Source organism: Armigeres subalbatus, chromosome 3, assembly GCF_024139115.2.
Source record: "Armigeres subalbatus isolate Guangzhou_Male chromosome 3, GZ_Asu_2, whole genome shotgun sequence".
Classification (NCBI taxonomy): Eukaryota; Metazoa; Arthropoda; class Insecta; order Diptera; family Culicidae; genus Armigeres; species Armigeres subalbatus.
The window spans coordinates 161,062,033-161,076,920 of NC_085141.1; the positions used below are offsets into that span (position 1 = coordinate 161,062,033).

Below are 14,888 nucleotides of genomic sequence, written 5' to 3' on the forward strand. Positions count from 1 at the left end.
AATGTTTAATGCAGGGACAGGTGTGCACCAAAAGCTATTTCATTTATAGGCAGGGGATATCTAAATTAGTGACAAAATGATATATTTAGGGGGGAGTTAATATTTTAAAATTGCCAAAAATATGCTTCGTTATTTATGGACGTTCCCAAAAGAAAAATTGAAGGATTTAATGGGTGCTATTTCGAACATTATAAAATATGAGAAAGGCCATATCACGCTTGGGTTGATTATTATGTTTTTTTTTAAGAAATCAAATTTCTTATGAACTTGAGATTTCATTTATTTAGATTAAGATTTAAGATTCTAATTTTCCAGTTGAATGTTCTTGCCTGTTTATAAAACGTAATTTACCTTAACTTCCCTTTATATAAATAAATTAAAATCCTGGATCCATTGCATTGGACTTGGATTTGAAGAAAAACGAATTTTTTCATCCATTTATCAGAAATTTGTTATAGAGATCAAAAATATAAAGGATAAGATGACCATGCGGTTGTTAAATTCAGCCGAAGGTATACAAACCTCTCAAGAAATAGTAACTCAACGAAAGCTGACCCAAATAGCATTCTGCTCGGCATCTCTCCAAAACAACCGGAAGTGGCATGTTTGCTCGGAAACAGACACCTGCGGATGTTAATTTATAGATCACCTAACTCAGCGAACATTTCGCTTATTCACTTCCATTCAACCTGCTTGGAGGTGCTGACTCAGCTTGTGGCATCATAAGCCATATGTACGTCACTGACTATTCCGCAGGGAGTGCTTTTCCATGGGTGGCAAAATTGTATTGAAGCCTACGATGTCGCTGTCATGATTACATACACCATGCAGTCCGCAACGTATATGTTTATTCGGACACGTGCCAACTGTTTGCACACCATTGAGCCGTAAAAATGAATCACAGAGCAACTCGGGACTTTACACCTTCTAATATAATGGTCTTTTCGCTTTATTTCAGATGGAAGTCAGAGATTCCACCGACAACACGTCGAGAAACGAAACGGGATCACCTGAGCACCCACCGCACCCACCACAAGCCCAAACCCCACAAGCACCACAGCAACATCATCAACAGCCTCAGCTACAAGAAACTGAAGTTCAAGAGTTGATTGTCCCTGCAGAGATGACTATCAACGATGGACAGACTCCTGCGTTACCCACGGCTGTGATAATCAATCAACACAAGCACCGCATGATAACCACTAGTGGAGAAATTGCCGAGTCACACGAAGTGCACCCAGATTCAAATGATTACGATACTGTCGAGTACCACCAATCAGTAGGATCCGTATCGGCGGCTCCTGGACATGCTTTCACGTATGAGCAGTCACCAACGAGTCAACATAACAGCGTCGCAGCCTCATCCCCGATCCCTCATTTCGTGAAGCGGGAATCAAGCATAGAAAAAGAAAGACACGTAAACGTTGAGACGACTCAGCTTCCAGTTCAACAAACAGTTTATATCGAGTACAAAAATGATGTAGACGATACTGTTCGCTATAGTGCGGACCCTCGTTATGAAGAATTGAAATATCATCATCGCTACGTCTACCAGCAACCCCATTCGAATCTACCGCTACCTCCTCCACACCATGCTCATCACCCGTCGCATCACCCTGTACACGCACAGCCCGTCTCACATCAGCAACAACATCATCCACCACAACACGAAGTGGATTCCGCCATCAAATCCGAACAACTGGATCACCATCATCAGCATCACCACCACCAACAGCAACAGCATGCTCACACGCAAATACATCAGCAGCATCCGACAACGGTTCACTCACAACATCAACCTCATCAGCATACTATCCAGATCTACGAAGCCCAGGAGGGTGCGCAACAGTCTGAAGTTCAAACAGCATCGGAAACAGCCGGTAGCGAAGTTAAGACACACTACACCAATTTGGAACCTGTCCATACGCTGCCATCTTCGCAGACATATTACATAGGAGCCGAAGGCTACCAAACCCCCGCAAACTATTCGTACATTGCACCTAAGGATGCGATATATTATCATCCCTCACCAAGTCCGAATACAGTGCTTTACAAAAGTAGTGACCCTACGCTTACATCGTCTTCCATTATAGCAAAACAGGTTCACTACAACTCGCAAAATTTATATGAAAGCGCATCGCCTCATAATAGTGCATCTCCAGGGGCACAACAACAAATTTATCAATACTGGAATGGCAGCTTAGACTACGGCACGGTAAGTATAAAGATCAGGCGATGTTCATAACTTCTATGACTGTAGCTTTTCACTCTCAGTCTTTTAGCGGTGCCGTCGTCATGGATCAGGCTACTTCAGGAGCAACAGAGTACGCAAGCAATGGGCAGTCATGGCAAATCGGAGGGTTGACCGATGCATACGAAGGGCCCAATATGATATCATCCGAGCCGCGAGAGTGCGTGAACTGCGGCAGCTCCGATACGCCACTTTGGCGAAGGGACCCGGTGGGGCATACGCTTTGCAATGCTTGCGCTCTATACAACCGTCAAAATCCGGGAACTAACCGGCCTCCAAACAGGAGTCATAAAGCGAAACAGCCTCCGGTAAATATGGACACTATTTGCAACATAAGTTTTGTACCTTGAAATGTGCCTTAACGTTGGTTACAGAAAACACCAGTTCCCGGAAACCGACGGACGGGCGTTATTTGCGCAAACTGTCAAACGACCACAACGACGCTGTGGCGTCGGAACAACCGAGGGGAACCGGTTTGCAACGCATGTGGGCTCTATCACAAACTGCACAACGTCGACCGGCCGTTGACGATGAAGAAGGATGGCATACAGACGCGGAAGAGAAAACCCAAATCTAGTCAAACGATTCCGCCGATAAATGGAATCGGAACTGGTGAGTATTTTCTTCTGATTTGTAAAGTAGTTTCGGTGGGTGCCACGACAATCAGCCGGGCAGTCGTTCTTCATAGTTTCAAATAGACTATTCCGCGTCACATAATTTTCTGTTGTAATCGAAATTAATACATTATCAAATAATTATTATTTTTTTCTTGAAATTCAACCAATTGAAGGCTTTTGCCCCAAGTCGGTTAGTTGCTTGAGACCATTATATGATAAACTACCTCAATAGTGTTACCGAAGAATTCAAACCCTATTTTTGATATACGGTTGTATGCAGAATAGAAATGGACTTGATCTAGTTTTCTAAATGCCGTGAGAGTCACCTTAATTCGTAGTATCTAAATGCTGATCGTGACTTGCGAAAACTAGAAAGTTTGTTTGGGAATATTATTAAAGTTTTATTTCGTACTGAATAATTTTACTACTTTATGGCTTCATAATTATTTTCACTTTTACTTACAGAAAAACTTCTCCCCTCTATGATACAGCCACAAATTCATTCCATCGGCGCTAGTCCAGCCGGCCAGAAACTGTTGATGCCTCCGCATGGTCACATGACCGTGGTTTCCGCTCCAACAATGGAGATCCACACACCGCATGCCATCACCTCATCTTCGAGTGGTTCCACCCAGCCCGACCAAAGATTTATTGATAGCACTTCGACTGTCAACAGCTTGCCCCCTCATCTTTCCAATAGTAACAATCTGTCACGGCACGTGCCTACCAGGTAAAATAGAGCTATTTCCAAATGCCAAACGATTGGATTCATACGAAGGTTTCTACTTGCAGTGTACCATCGATCGATACGAGTCGACCACCAAATGGCGAAATTACCAGCGTCATAACAAGTACCGCCGTGGCGGAACGAGCTAGCAACTGAATAATTTGTTCTTCGAAAGTATTAGATATATGTTTTTAGAAAAACCAAAAATCTAGTTAGTAAGGTTTGGGATAGTAATCATGTTGATTATTTTAGTGTATATTGTAATAAAATTGTAAATAAAACTTAAAATGATCGTGATAATTGAAATATATTGGCGCCTAATTCGTGTCTTCTATGTAGTATAAATTTATCAAATTAGAGCGCATTTCTCTGCTTCAGCTTTAATAAATGATCTAACCGGGGCAGGTGAAGAATTGCATCTTGGGTTGGGGCTAGAGTGGGTGTGCTTCGAAATGCAACAGTAACGGCCGCAAAGAACAAGAAAGAAGTACGAAGGAAGAAAGAAAGAAGAAGGTAACCTGAGTAAGATCCTGCTTCAAATCAACAATATTTTGCATTGATTTGTAAATAACAATGTTTATTGTTGATGAAATAGGGTGATAATAAATTTGATATAATAACAATTTAATCAGATTTGCAAGAAACAAAAACGATCTGATTACCATCACAGATATGAATTACATAACTTTCCATTACTATCCAGCAAAAAGGTAAATTAAAATAAAAACTGTCATTTTCATCTACAGATTCTCATAAGCATCGGTAGTGATACTTCGAGTTTATACTAAAATGCAAAACTTGTGATACCTCACGCAAAGATTTCAAAAGTTTCAACAAGAACCGCGATTCATTTTTTTACAAGACCATTTAACGCCTATCACTCGTAAGCATCAAAAAAATTAATAATCTAAGTCGTCAACAAAACTAAGACTTGTGTTACCGCTCCGTCGATATCAAAAGTTTCGGTATCAACCGCGGGAACAAAACTTTTTTTTTTTTTTTGTGTCTTTATTAAGGAGACTTTCAGCCCGAGGCTGGCTCGTCTCCGAACGGGAACAAAACTCTACCAGATAGCCAATTACTAATTCGAAGAATCATTCAAACAGTCGGAAATGCGCAAGTCTGTACATAAATTTTAAAATATCATTCATATCAGCTTTGAGACTCAAACTTTTTGTAGAAAAAGTTTAAATTACAATTACGTCAATAACACATAAAATTCGTCATTATCATCGAGGCGAACAAAATAGTTTATCAGTGTTTCAATAAATAAATAAAAAAAACAATTGCCCAAACAAAAAATCCGTAGGTCAAACTTCGTCAAGATACAAAATTATTGATTTATAAAAAGTCAACTAAGTCCCAGCAAACATTGGAAGCTGAAATACGCTTATTACATTAAAAATATGTTTCTTCAGCTAAATATCTAGCTTATTCAGCTTAAAATGTTTGTTGGGGTTGCTGCTTAAAAGGCAGCTTTTACGTGTGTGTAGGCATCGAATTGAAATAATTGATACCTTTAAAAACAAAGAATTTTGTTAAGCTCCATGCGTATGGGTCGAATCACCAATACGCGATAGTTGATTTAACTCTCGTATGTTTTTGTTTCAACTATGCTTTCCAGCTCCACTGTCAAATAATGCATCAGAAAACAACAATATTCATGGTTGTTTCTATTGCTTTATCAACTATGACATCAACAAAAGAGGAAAAAGTGACAGAACTCGAATCGAACTATTAATACATGTTGAGTGAGAGTCCGAATCATATAGTTGTACCGAAAGGCTATATGATTACTCCAAAAACGAACTTTTGATAGGACCCATAGTTTTAAATACCAATCGACTCAGCTCGACGAACTGAGGTGATGTCTGTATCTGCGTATGTATGTGTGTGTGTATGTGTGTAAGTTTAACAATTTTGTAGATACACTTTTTGGAGGTTGGCATTGTCCGCATTACTTGCAACAAGTTCTGTTGGATGGGGTATCTCGTCCCATTGTTTGCTATTGAAAATTGGCCAGATCGGACTATGGGATCAGAAGTTATGGACAAAATACTATGTTTTATGTCAAAAACACGCTAAAAAATACTCATTTATATTTTTTAGTATTTTTTGTTCGGGAAAGGCATCAACACCGCTAGGTGGATTAATCAGGGTTTTTTTTCAAATTCGTTTATTTGATTGTAATATGTACATGATCAAATGAAACCTCAAGTGTGAAGTTCTCGATATACAACGGTAAAGCACATATGTGACGATTGGGCAATCAAGTATCCGAAAGATATTCAATTCGCAAAAAAGAGCTAACCGCACTGGAGGTAGGTACTCGGAATCTGATGGCTTTTCTGAAAACGTGACCTTCAAGTGGTCTTGTTGTGTAGGGGTATCACGCCTATCTAGAGAGTAGAAGGTTTAGGGTTCGAGACCCTCCAAGACATGTGGATTCTTTTTCGCAAATTTCATATCAATTAGTCCATTTTGAAACATGTGCTGTGCATATGCACAGCCAAGACATTTAACAGAAAAAAAACATATATTAGTTATCTCTGACAATTTGGGGCTTGGTTAAGTTACAGTTTGTAAGAAATTCATTAATTTACTTAGTCTACATCTAAACAGATAACACTGAATCAACAATTTGACGCCACAATACACGATTTGAGGCCACATCTCTCCATCCTCGGATACGCCCCACACTCGCCAAGTCGTTTTGCACCTGGTCTGCCCATCTCGCTCGCTGCGCTCCACGCCTCGTACCGACGGCGTCTCGTACCTGCCGTATCGGAAGCGAACACCATCTTTGCAGGGGTGCTGTCCGGCATTCTTGCAACATGTCCTGCCCATCGTACCCTTCCGGCTTTAGCTGCCTTCTGGATACTGGGTTCGCCGTAGAGTTGGGCGGGCTCGTGGCTCGCCACACACCGTCTTCTTGCCACCGCCAGAGATGGTCCTAAGCACCCGTCTCTCGAATACTCCGAGTGCTTGCAAGTCCTCCTCGAGCATTGTCCATGTTTCATGTCCGGAGAAGAAAAACGGGCTTATAAACGTCTTGTACATGACACATTTGGTGCGGTGGCGAATCTTTTTTGACCGCAATTTCTTCTGGAGCCCGTAGTAGGCCCGACTTCCACAGACGATGCGCCTTCGTATGTCACGACTAACATTGTTGTCAGCCGTTAGCAAGGATCTGAGGTAGACGAATTCCTCGACCACCTCGAAGGTATCCCCGTCTATCGTAACACTGCTTCCCAGACGGGCTCTGTCGCGTTCGGTTCCGCCTACAAGCATGTATTTTGTCTTTGACGCATTCACCACCAGTCCAACTTTTGTTGCTTCACGTCGAACGAACTGGAGTGTTCGCCCGAAATCTTCACACAGTTTTGCACACCATCCACCGTTGCTTTGATCAGTCTGGTAAGCTTCTCAGGGAAGCTGTTCTCGTCCATAATTTTCCATAGCTCTACTGTCTATACTGTCGTATGCCGCCTTGAAATCAATGAACAGATGGTGCGTTGGGACCTGGTATTCACGGCATTTTTGAATGATTTGCCGTACAGTAAAGATCTGGTCCGTTGTCGAGCGGCCGTCAACGAAGCCGGCTTGATAGCTTCCCACGAACTCATTCACTAATGGTGACAGACGACGGAAGATGATCTGGGATATCACTTTGTAGACGGCATTAAGGATGGTGATCGCTTGAAAGTTCTCACACTCCAGCTTGTCGCCTTTCTTGTAGATATAACCATCTTCCTTCCACTCCTCCGGTAGCTGTTCAGTTTCCCAGATTCTGACTATCAATTTGTGCAGGCAAGTGGCTAACTTTCCCGGGCCCATCTTGATGAGCTCAGCTCCGATACCATCCTTACCAGCTGCTTTATTGGTCTTTAAGCTATTGGATGGCATCCTTATCTTCCCTCAAGGTGGGGGCTGGTTGGCTTCCATCGTCCGCTGAACTGACGTAGTCATCTCCTCCGCTGCCTTGACTTTCACTGCCTGTACTCTCAGCGCCATTCAAATGTTCCTCGTAGTGTTGCTTCCACCTTTCGATCACCACACGTTCGTCCGTCAAGATGCTCCCATCCTGCACATTTCGGCTCGCGGCACGAAGCCTTTGCGGGATGCGTTGAGCTTCTGATAGAACTTGCGTGTTTCTTGAGAACGGCACAGCTGTTCCATCTCCTCGCACTCCGCTTCTTCCAGTCGGCGTTTCTTCTCCTGAAAATGGCGGGTCTGCTATCTCCGCTTCCGTCTATAACGTTCCACGTTCTGCCGGGTACCTTGCTGCAGCGCGACCGCCCGCGCTGCGTCCTTCTCCTCCAGAATCTGTCTGCACTTTTCGTCGAACCAATCGTTCCGTCGACTTCGTCCCATATACCCGACGTTGTTCTCCGCTGCGCGTTAATGGCTGCTTTGAGTGTATTCCAGCAGTCCTCAAGAGGGGCCCATCGAGCTCACCCTCTTCCGGCAACGCTGCCTCGAGATGCTGCGCGTACGCAGTGGCGACATCAGGTTGCTTCAGTCGCTCTGGGTCGTGCCACTGTGGTCGTCGGTACCGAACATTGTTGATGACGGATAGTTTTGGGCGCAGTTTTACCACCACCAGATAGTGGTCAGAGTCGATGTTAGCGCCACGATATGTCCTGACGTCGATAATGTCGGAGAAGTGCCGTCCATCAATCAGAACGTGGTCGATTTGTGATTCTGTCTGCAGTGGTGATTTCCAGGTGTACCGATACGGGAGGCTGTGTTGGAAGTAGGTGCTGCGAATGGCCATATTCTTGGAGGCGGCGAAATCAATTTGTCCTAGGGCGTTCTCGTTCGTCAGCCGGTGGGCGCTGAACTTTCCAATAGTCGGTCTAAACTTCTCCTCTTGGCCAATCTGAGCGTTCAAATCTTCTATGATTATTTTGTCGTCGTGGCTTGGGCATTGTCTCCAGCTGCGCGTAGAATGCGTCCTTATCATCATCAGTGCTTCCGGAGTGTAGGCTATGAACGTTGATTATGCTGAAGTTGAAGAACCGGCCTTTGATCCTCAACCTGCACATTCTTTCATTGATCGGCCACCACCCGATCACGCGCCTTTGCATATCGCCCATCACTATGAAAGCTGTTCCCATCTCGTGTGTGTTGCCGCAGCTCTGGTAGATGGTATGACTACCTCTAAACGTTCGCACCATTGATCCCTTCCAACAAACCTCCTGCAGCGCTACGATGCCGAATCCACGGTCCTTGAGCACATCGGCGAGTATGTGTGTGCTCCCGATGAAGTTGAGAGATTTTCAGTTCCACGAACCGAGTTTCTAATCGCTAGTCCCTTTTCGTCGCAGTGGTCTTCGCTGACGGCCCTCCTTAGCCGTGTGGTAAGACGTGCGGCTACAAAGCAAGACCATGCTGAGGGTGGCTGGGTTCGATTCCCGGTGCCGGTCTAGGCAATTTTCGGATTGGAAATTGTCTCGACTTCCCTGGGCATAAAAGTATCATCGTGTTAGCCTCATGGTATACAAATGCAAAAATGGTAACTTGGCTTAGTAACCTCGCAGTTAATAACTGTGGAAGTGCTTAATGAACACTAAGCTGCGAGGCGGCTCTGTCCCAGTGTGGGGATGTAATGCCTATGAGAAGAGAAGAAGAAGGTCTTCGCTGATGGTTCCGGTCCGTACTCTCTTGTTGATTGTTCGTTGCGTATGTTTTTTCAAAAGCTGGCTTGCAGGGCCTGACACCAAACCCCTTAAATTTCCAGAGGACCATTCCTTCTTATTCCCGGTGGACCATGGTGCACAGTTTCACCACAGACAAACAGACGTAACAGCTAGAACAGTTTGTTTCAAAATCCATCGCCCAGTTATTTAACCACCACCTAACGTGCATGTTGTACGAAACACAGTTTAGTACGACAATGTCAACAGAAGGCGCTAGTGTGAGATGTCAAATACAAAGGTATACGATGCGCGCGCTCCTGGATGTGAAACTCGCAAGCAGTTGAATATAAAACGACCGTTGAGCTCATGGTCGATGGGAATTTTCTCAGTGTTACGTCTGTTTGTCTGTGGTTTCACTTAGAGTCCCTCGCTGGCACTCGGACGATGATCAGCCGCCCCTAACATGGAGAACAGACGCTGTTGTGAGCCGATCCTGACATGAAGAACAGACGCTCAGTAAGATTTGCACCTCCGAAGAGAAGCAAGCCCCCACCCCCTTCCTTGTCAGCATGCGACCATAGTTCCCACCGGGGTTGGTTACCCGATCTTCCCTTAGGTTGCTCGTATCCCGGCCAGCACCACGGAGAGGTGTTGCTGGGTAAGAGGCTAAGGACCGCGAGATGGGGTCTATTTTATTCTTTCAGGTACGCGAAGTACCAATGGTACGCTTTACCCAGCATTTGCCGTGCCAGTTGTAAGAAATTACTTTTGGGAATAGATTCTATTCTTTTCGACCGCAGGTCATGCGTATGTGACTACACGGAACTACAAATTGAATCACTTTACAATAATTTTCTCTCAAATCCGCCCTTGTGTGGAAGAAGCCAAGCATTAATAAAAACGTAAAAAAAGGGTTGTGTACACGACACGACCGCTCGACGTAAACTATGAATAACTTCTAAGTGCAATGAGAATTGTTTTATCATATGAATTTTAGGTTGTATACATGACACAATCGCGAATTTAAACAAAAATCATCATAATCTTTTCACAGCATAAACATGTTTCTCAATCACTATCGGCGATGATGATATTTGGACCGCCACCTTCGCACACATCGTCTCAAGTCAATTAAAAAAGTTGATCTCCCACGCGCGTTTGCGGTTTTGCTTGAAATCATCGTGCGGTTGTCATCAGCATTGGCAGCGTTTGAAAGAATTTGTTCAATTTTTTTAGTAGAACAGGTTTGTCGACAGCTAGTAGAAATGAGAGATAAAATTGCACTTGCACAATTCTGCTGCAAAATTCCTCTTCCCAGTCACTAGCAGGAGCAAAACTAAAGTAAGAATAATACGAGAAAATATCATTTGTGCGACAATTCCCGATACTGGGACCGCTCTCAGAAGAATCTCGAACTGACTGGCTCGCGCGCTAGGTAGATCAGATTTCTTATATTTTATGCAGTAAGCTCATTAGCTCCGCCCCTTCGTTATTAGTAATGAGTGCACAAAGGGGTTGGGCATCCGGCAGTCGTCGGAGGGGCATTCTTCTGATTCCAGTTCGAGACAGCAACACGTACCGACGTGTTTTTCGCTCGCGCATTTTTTCCAAGTGTTTTTTCTCGTTCGTTCGCTGTTTACGTTTTCGCTTCGTCGCGTTGGCGTTATTTTCTCCCGGACCCGTCATGGGAGACTCGGTGGCCAATTCGGTCGCTGGAAAAGTGCCTAAGCGCACTGCTCTTGGAGGCGCGGGTACCCCCTCCAAGCAGCTTTTGCAGAGCAACGTGTTCTCGCCGTTGCCGCTTGATCACGCCGGCAATCCGCCGAAAAAGAGGAAGAAGCAGCAATCGCAGCTGCCGCAGGTGCAACCGGAGCGGAAGGAGAAGTGCCCGCCCGTGTTTGTGAAGGGCGATCCGCCGGATTTACGCCCAAAAATTCGCCAGCTGATCGCTAAGGGGCTGAAATGTACTTTTCGGCTCTGCAGCGAGGGCGTGAAAGTGGGACAGAGACCATCATCAATCCGTCGTGGAGTTCCTCGAGGTCCACAAGTATGAGTACTACACTCATGACCACCCCGGCACGAAGCCGCTCAAGGCTTTGCTGCGAGGAATTCACGAGTGACCTGTGCGCCGATCTACTTTGAATCGGCGGCGGCGTGAATGTATTTTTCTAACGGCGGCGGCGGCTTAGCCGGCGCCACGCCGCGGTTGTTTTCGGCGGCGGCGGCGGCGGCTCGATCGGCGTGGTTCAAAATTTTCCTTCAAACAGTTCAAGCAATTTAAATGTCTGCATTTCTAGTGCAATAAAAGCATAAAATATATAAAGTACGCCGCTAATGTTCACACTGTATACTAGCGAGAAAGTGTGCAAAAACTTTTGGTGTGTTCTAATTAATATATCTTTTGAGGTGACATGGTTCGAAATAAGCCTATTTTGGAAATTCCATAAAATTCCACAGAGATCCTACATGAGAAAAACCTTTGAAACTTCCAAAGAATTCTTCTGAAACTTCCAGAATATTTAAGTAAAGCATTTTTTCGTAAGTCACCCAAGAATCCCTCCAGGAACTTTCTTCAAGAGTTCCTTATAAACTTCTCCAGGAATTCCTTCAGGAATACCATGAGCAGATTCTCCTAAGATTCCTTTAACAAATTTCAGGAATTTCTTAACGGTTTCCTCCAGTGATTCCTCCAGAAATTCTTTATGAATTTCTTCAATAGTTCTTCCGGGAGGGAGTGTAATTCGTAGTAAAAATACTAGCAAAAATTCTGAATTGTGCCTTTTTTAGCCTGGTGGCTACAAAGCAAGGTCATGCTGAAAGTGACTGAATTCATTTCATGGTACGGTGTAGGGTTTATGATACAAAACCCTCTGCCTTTGAGCATTATCACATTAGTTTTGTTACACAGGAATGCAGAAATGATGAATCGGCTCAAAAACCTCGTAGTTAATAACTGTGGAAGTGCTTAATGAACAATAAGCTGCAATATATCAATTTTCAAATAATGATTTAATGCCAACAAAGCAGAGCAGAAGAAATTCACAGGAGTTACTCAATCAGAATTTCTAGGAAATGTATTATCTAATATTCAGAACTTCTGGACAAAGGAATCCCTAAAACTCTCAGAAAAGGATTTCTTCGAGTGAATGTTACAATTACATAACGCTTTTGGGGGTGGGTGGATATCTGTCTGAGCGTTACGGCCTACACATTTTCAAACCTTTCCTTACCAAAAGCATTACAAAGAGATGGGGGGTTGAAAATGATCAATTTTGGCGTTATGTAATTTGCGGATGAACCCTTACATTAGTTGCTAAGCATGTAGATTAGACCTCTTCATGTTTTCGAAAAATATCAAAAATTCAACCGGTCAGCCCAGAGTCACAATTCTTATGCTAAAATAAGTCTTCTGTCAAATTTTCATCTAATTCGGATAAAATTTCGAGGTGGCTCAAGTCGATTTAGTGTTTTTGGGCTATTTTCAGTTTTGACAAATGTTCAGCTTCTGATTTTTGTGAATTTAACGATAAATCACACATGGGCAATTATATAACTCAAATTTCCAGTGAAAAAAGAGTAATAATAATATAATAAATTAGCAATCATTTGTCATAAATTCAAGAATTTTGTAGAACAACGACTTTTGGGTGAAACAGTATTTTTATGCACTTAAAAGCTTGAAAATCACTTTAACATGGACAAAACGTGAACGGAACGAAGACTTCACAAGACTTTTAGAGCACACCAAAAGCTTCCGTATAGAGGTTGTTGCGATAGTTTTCGACGTTTATATCTCTTGTTAGATTTTTTCCAAAATAAAAAATAGCCCAAAAACACTAAATCGACTTGAGCCACCTCGAAATTTTATCCGAATTAGCTGAAAATTTGACAGGAGATTTATTTTAGCATAAGAATTGTGACTCTGGGCTGACCGCTTGAATTTTGGATACTTTTTGAAAACATTAAGAGGTCTAATGTAGATGACAAAACCCTAGATTATGTTTCTTTCAAGATCATTCTGAAAGATAAGTGGAAAATGTTGGCACTTAGTAGTTCCACTTGGCCAAACGGTATTTTATCTCGCGAGTTTATTAACCGTTCAAATAACGTATGGAAGCCAAGTCCAATTAATTGTAATTATCAATAGTTTTACGATGCGCAGTAAATTAACGTTCTCTATTTCATTATGTGTGGCTGTACAAATTGTGCTGTATTATTTATTACATTACATCTTATATTATTGTTAGTGATACCCTTGATGAAACCTGTTATTGTGATCTGTGTGATCTATTTAGAATTTATAAGTTCATTTAGACCACAGTTAGGTAATTGGATATAAAAAAAAACAAATAAACAAATATAAGTTACTGTAATGTGTAACATATGAGCTGCTCGGGTATAATTCACGGGAGTAGATTTCCACATAAACTACTGTGCGGGGAAAAATCTCCAGAGTTGTCAGAGAGCAGAATTATCTATTCTATAGCATATCTGAGCTGATGTGAGTAATTACCCAAATCCTCAGATTAAGGATTTTTCTCCAAATTCCTGAAGAAGGAATTCCTCTTAAAGTCTGGAAGAAGGATTCTCGAAAATTTCTTGCGAGATGATTTGCCCTGAGCTTTTGAAGGGCCAATTCCCAAAAATATCGGAGAATTTCGGCAAAATTTCTGTGGGAGGAATTCTTGAAGGAGGAATTTCCCAGAATCTCAGAGAAATTCGCCAAAAAAATAGTTAAGCAAGATTATACTACAATTCTTGTATAACGACTGCCCAGAATTTGTGACGACGAATATCTGGAAATTTCCTGAAATTTCGAGAAAAAGGAAAACCTGTGTTGAGGGGAGAAGGTATGCTGAAGTTCTTTAGATTTTTTTGTTCATGCTTTCTGTAATGGTAAGTCCTCATAACTCCTGGGAAAGAATTTCCCAGTATTACTAGTGATGGAAGAACCCAGAATGCTTGGAAAATCAGTTTCCCAGAATTCAGGAGCAGAAATTTCCAAAAATTCCCAGGGAAGAGTTTTCTCAAAATTCGAAAAAGTCAACCCTGTATTTTTAAAATATGTTTCCTCTAATTTCTGGAGAAAGAATTTTGCTGACTTCCTTGAGGCGAGGATCTCGGAATCCAAAACAAAATTCCCTTGCGTTTTTAAGGGCACACCACTTAATATGAAAGCATCGCACAACTGTCATTTTTATTATTCCAGAATTTTCCCAGAATTAAAGAAGAAGGAAGTCTATAAGATTCTTGGTGAAGCAAATTTTCACAATACCTGGAGTGAGGATAGCATTTTGCTACAGAAAGACAATTCTCCATAATTTTGGAAGAAAGTATTTCTCTTCCTTTCTAAAAATGGCACCAGTTATGTAAAATGCGTTCGCTATTATTTTTAGTTGTGTATGTGTATGAAATGATTCAATTGTGGTTTTACTATTGCCTGAATTCTATGCTGATCAGCTGGTCACCTCATCGCATCCTCTCCTCTGGTGGCATCTTACTTCAAAATGTAGTTTTGTATTGTAGTTTGTGTTTGATTATGCAAGAATTGTGTCCTTTGTGTCCTGCGTTTTTTAAATATAATGATACAGAATCTTTTCGTTTTTTGTGCTTCTATCTAGCAAGTGAAATAATGAGCACAACGAATCGTT

The 14,888-nt window shown here is 42.5% G+C and overlaps 1 protein-coding gene across 5 annotated transcripts in view; it reads left to right on the top strand.

The window, feature by feature from the left end:
• LOC134219918 (GATA-binding factor 3-like) overlaps window positions 1–3,901 on the top strand; it is a 64,564-nt gene extending 60,663 nt beyond the window's left edge. For 4 of the 5 annotated variants that reach the window (XM_062698821.1, XM_062698822.1, XM_062698820.1 and 1 more), the window contains 5 exons: window positions 959–2,215; window positions 2,275–2,559; window positions 2,626–2,863; window positions 3,334–3,598; window positions 3,661–3,901. In XM_062698821.1, coding sequence (XP_062554805.1) covers window positions 959–2,215; window positions 2,275–2,559; window positions 2,626–2,863; window positions 3,334–3,598; window positions 3,661–3,751 — 2,136 coding nt within the window. In that variant the 3' untranslated portion in view covers window positions 3,752–3,901. Of the gene's footprint in view, window positions 1–958; window positions 2,216–2,274; window positions 2,560–2,625; window positions 2,864–3,333; window positions 3,599–3,660 lie in introns of those variants that run through there. The other variant, XM_062698824.1, reaches the window with a different exon arrangement.
• Window positions 3,902–14,888: the final 10,987 nt, after the last annotated feature.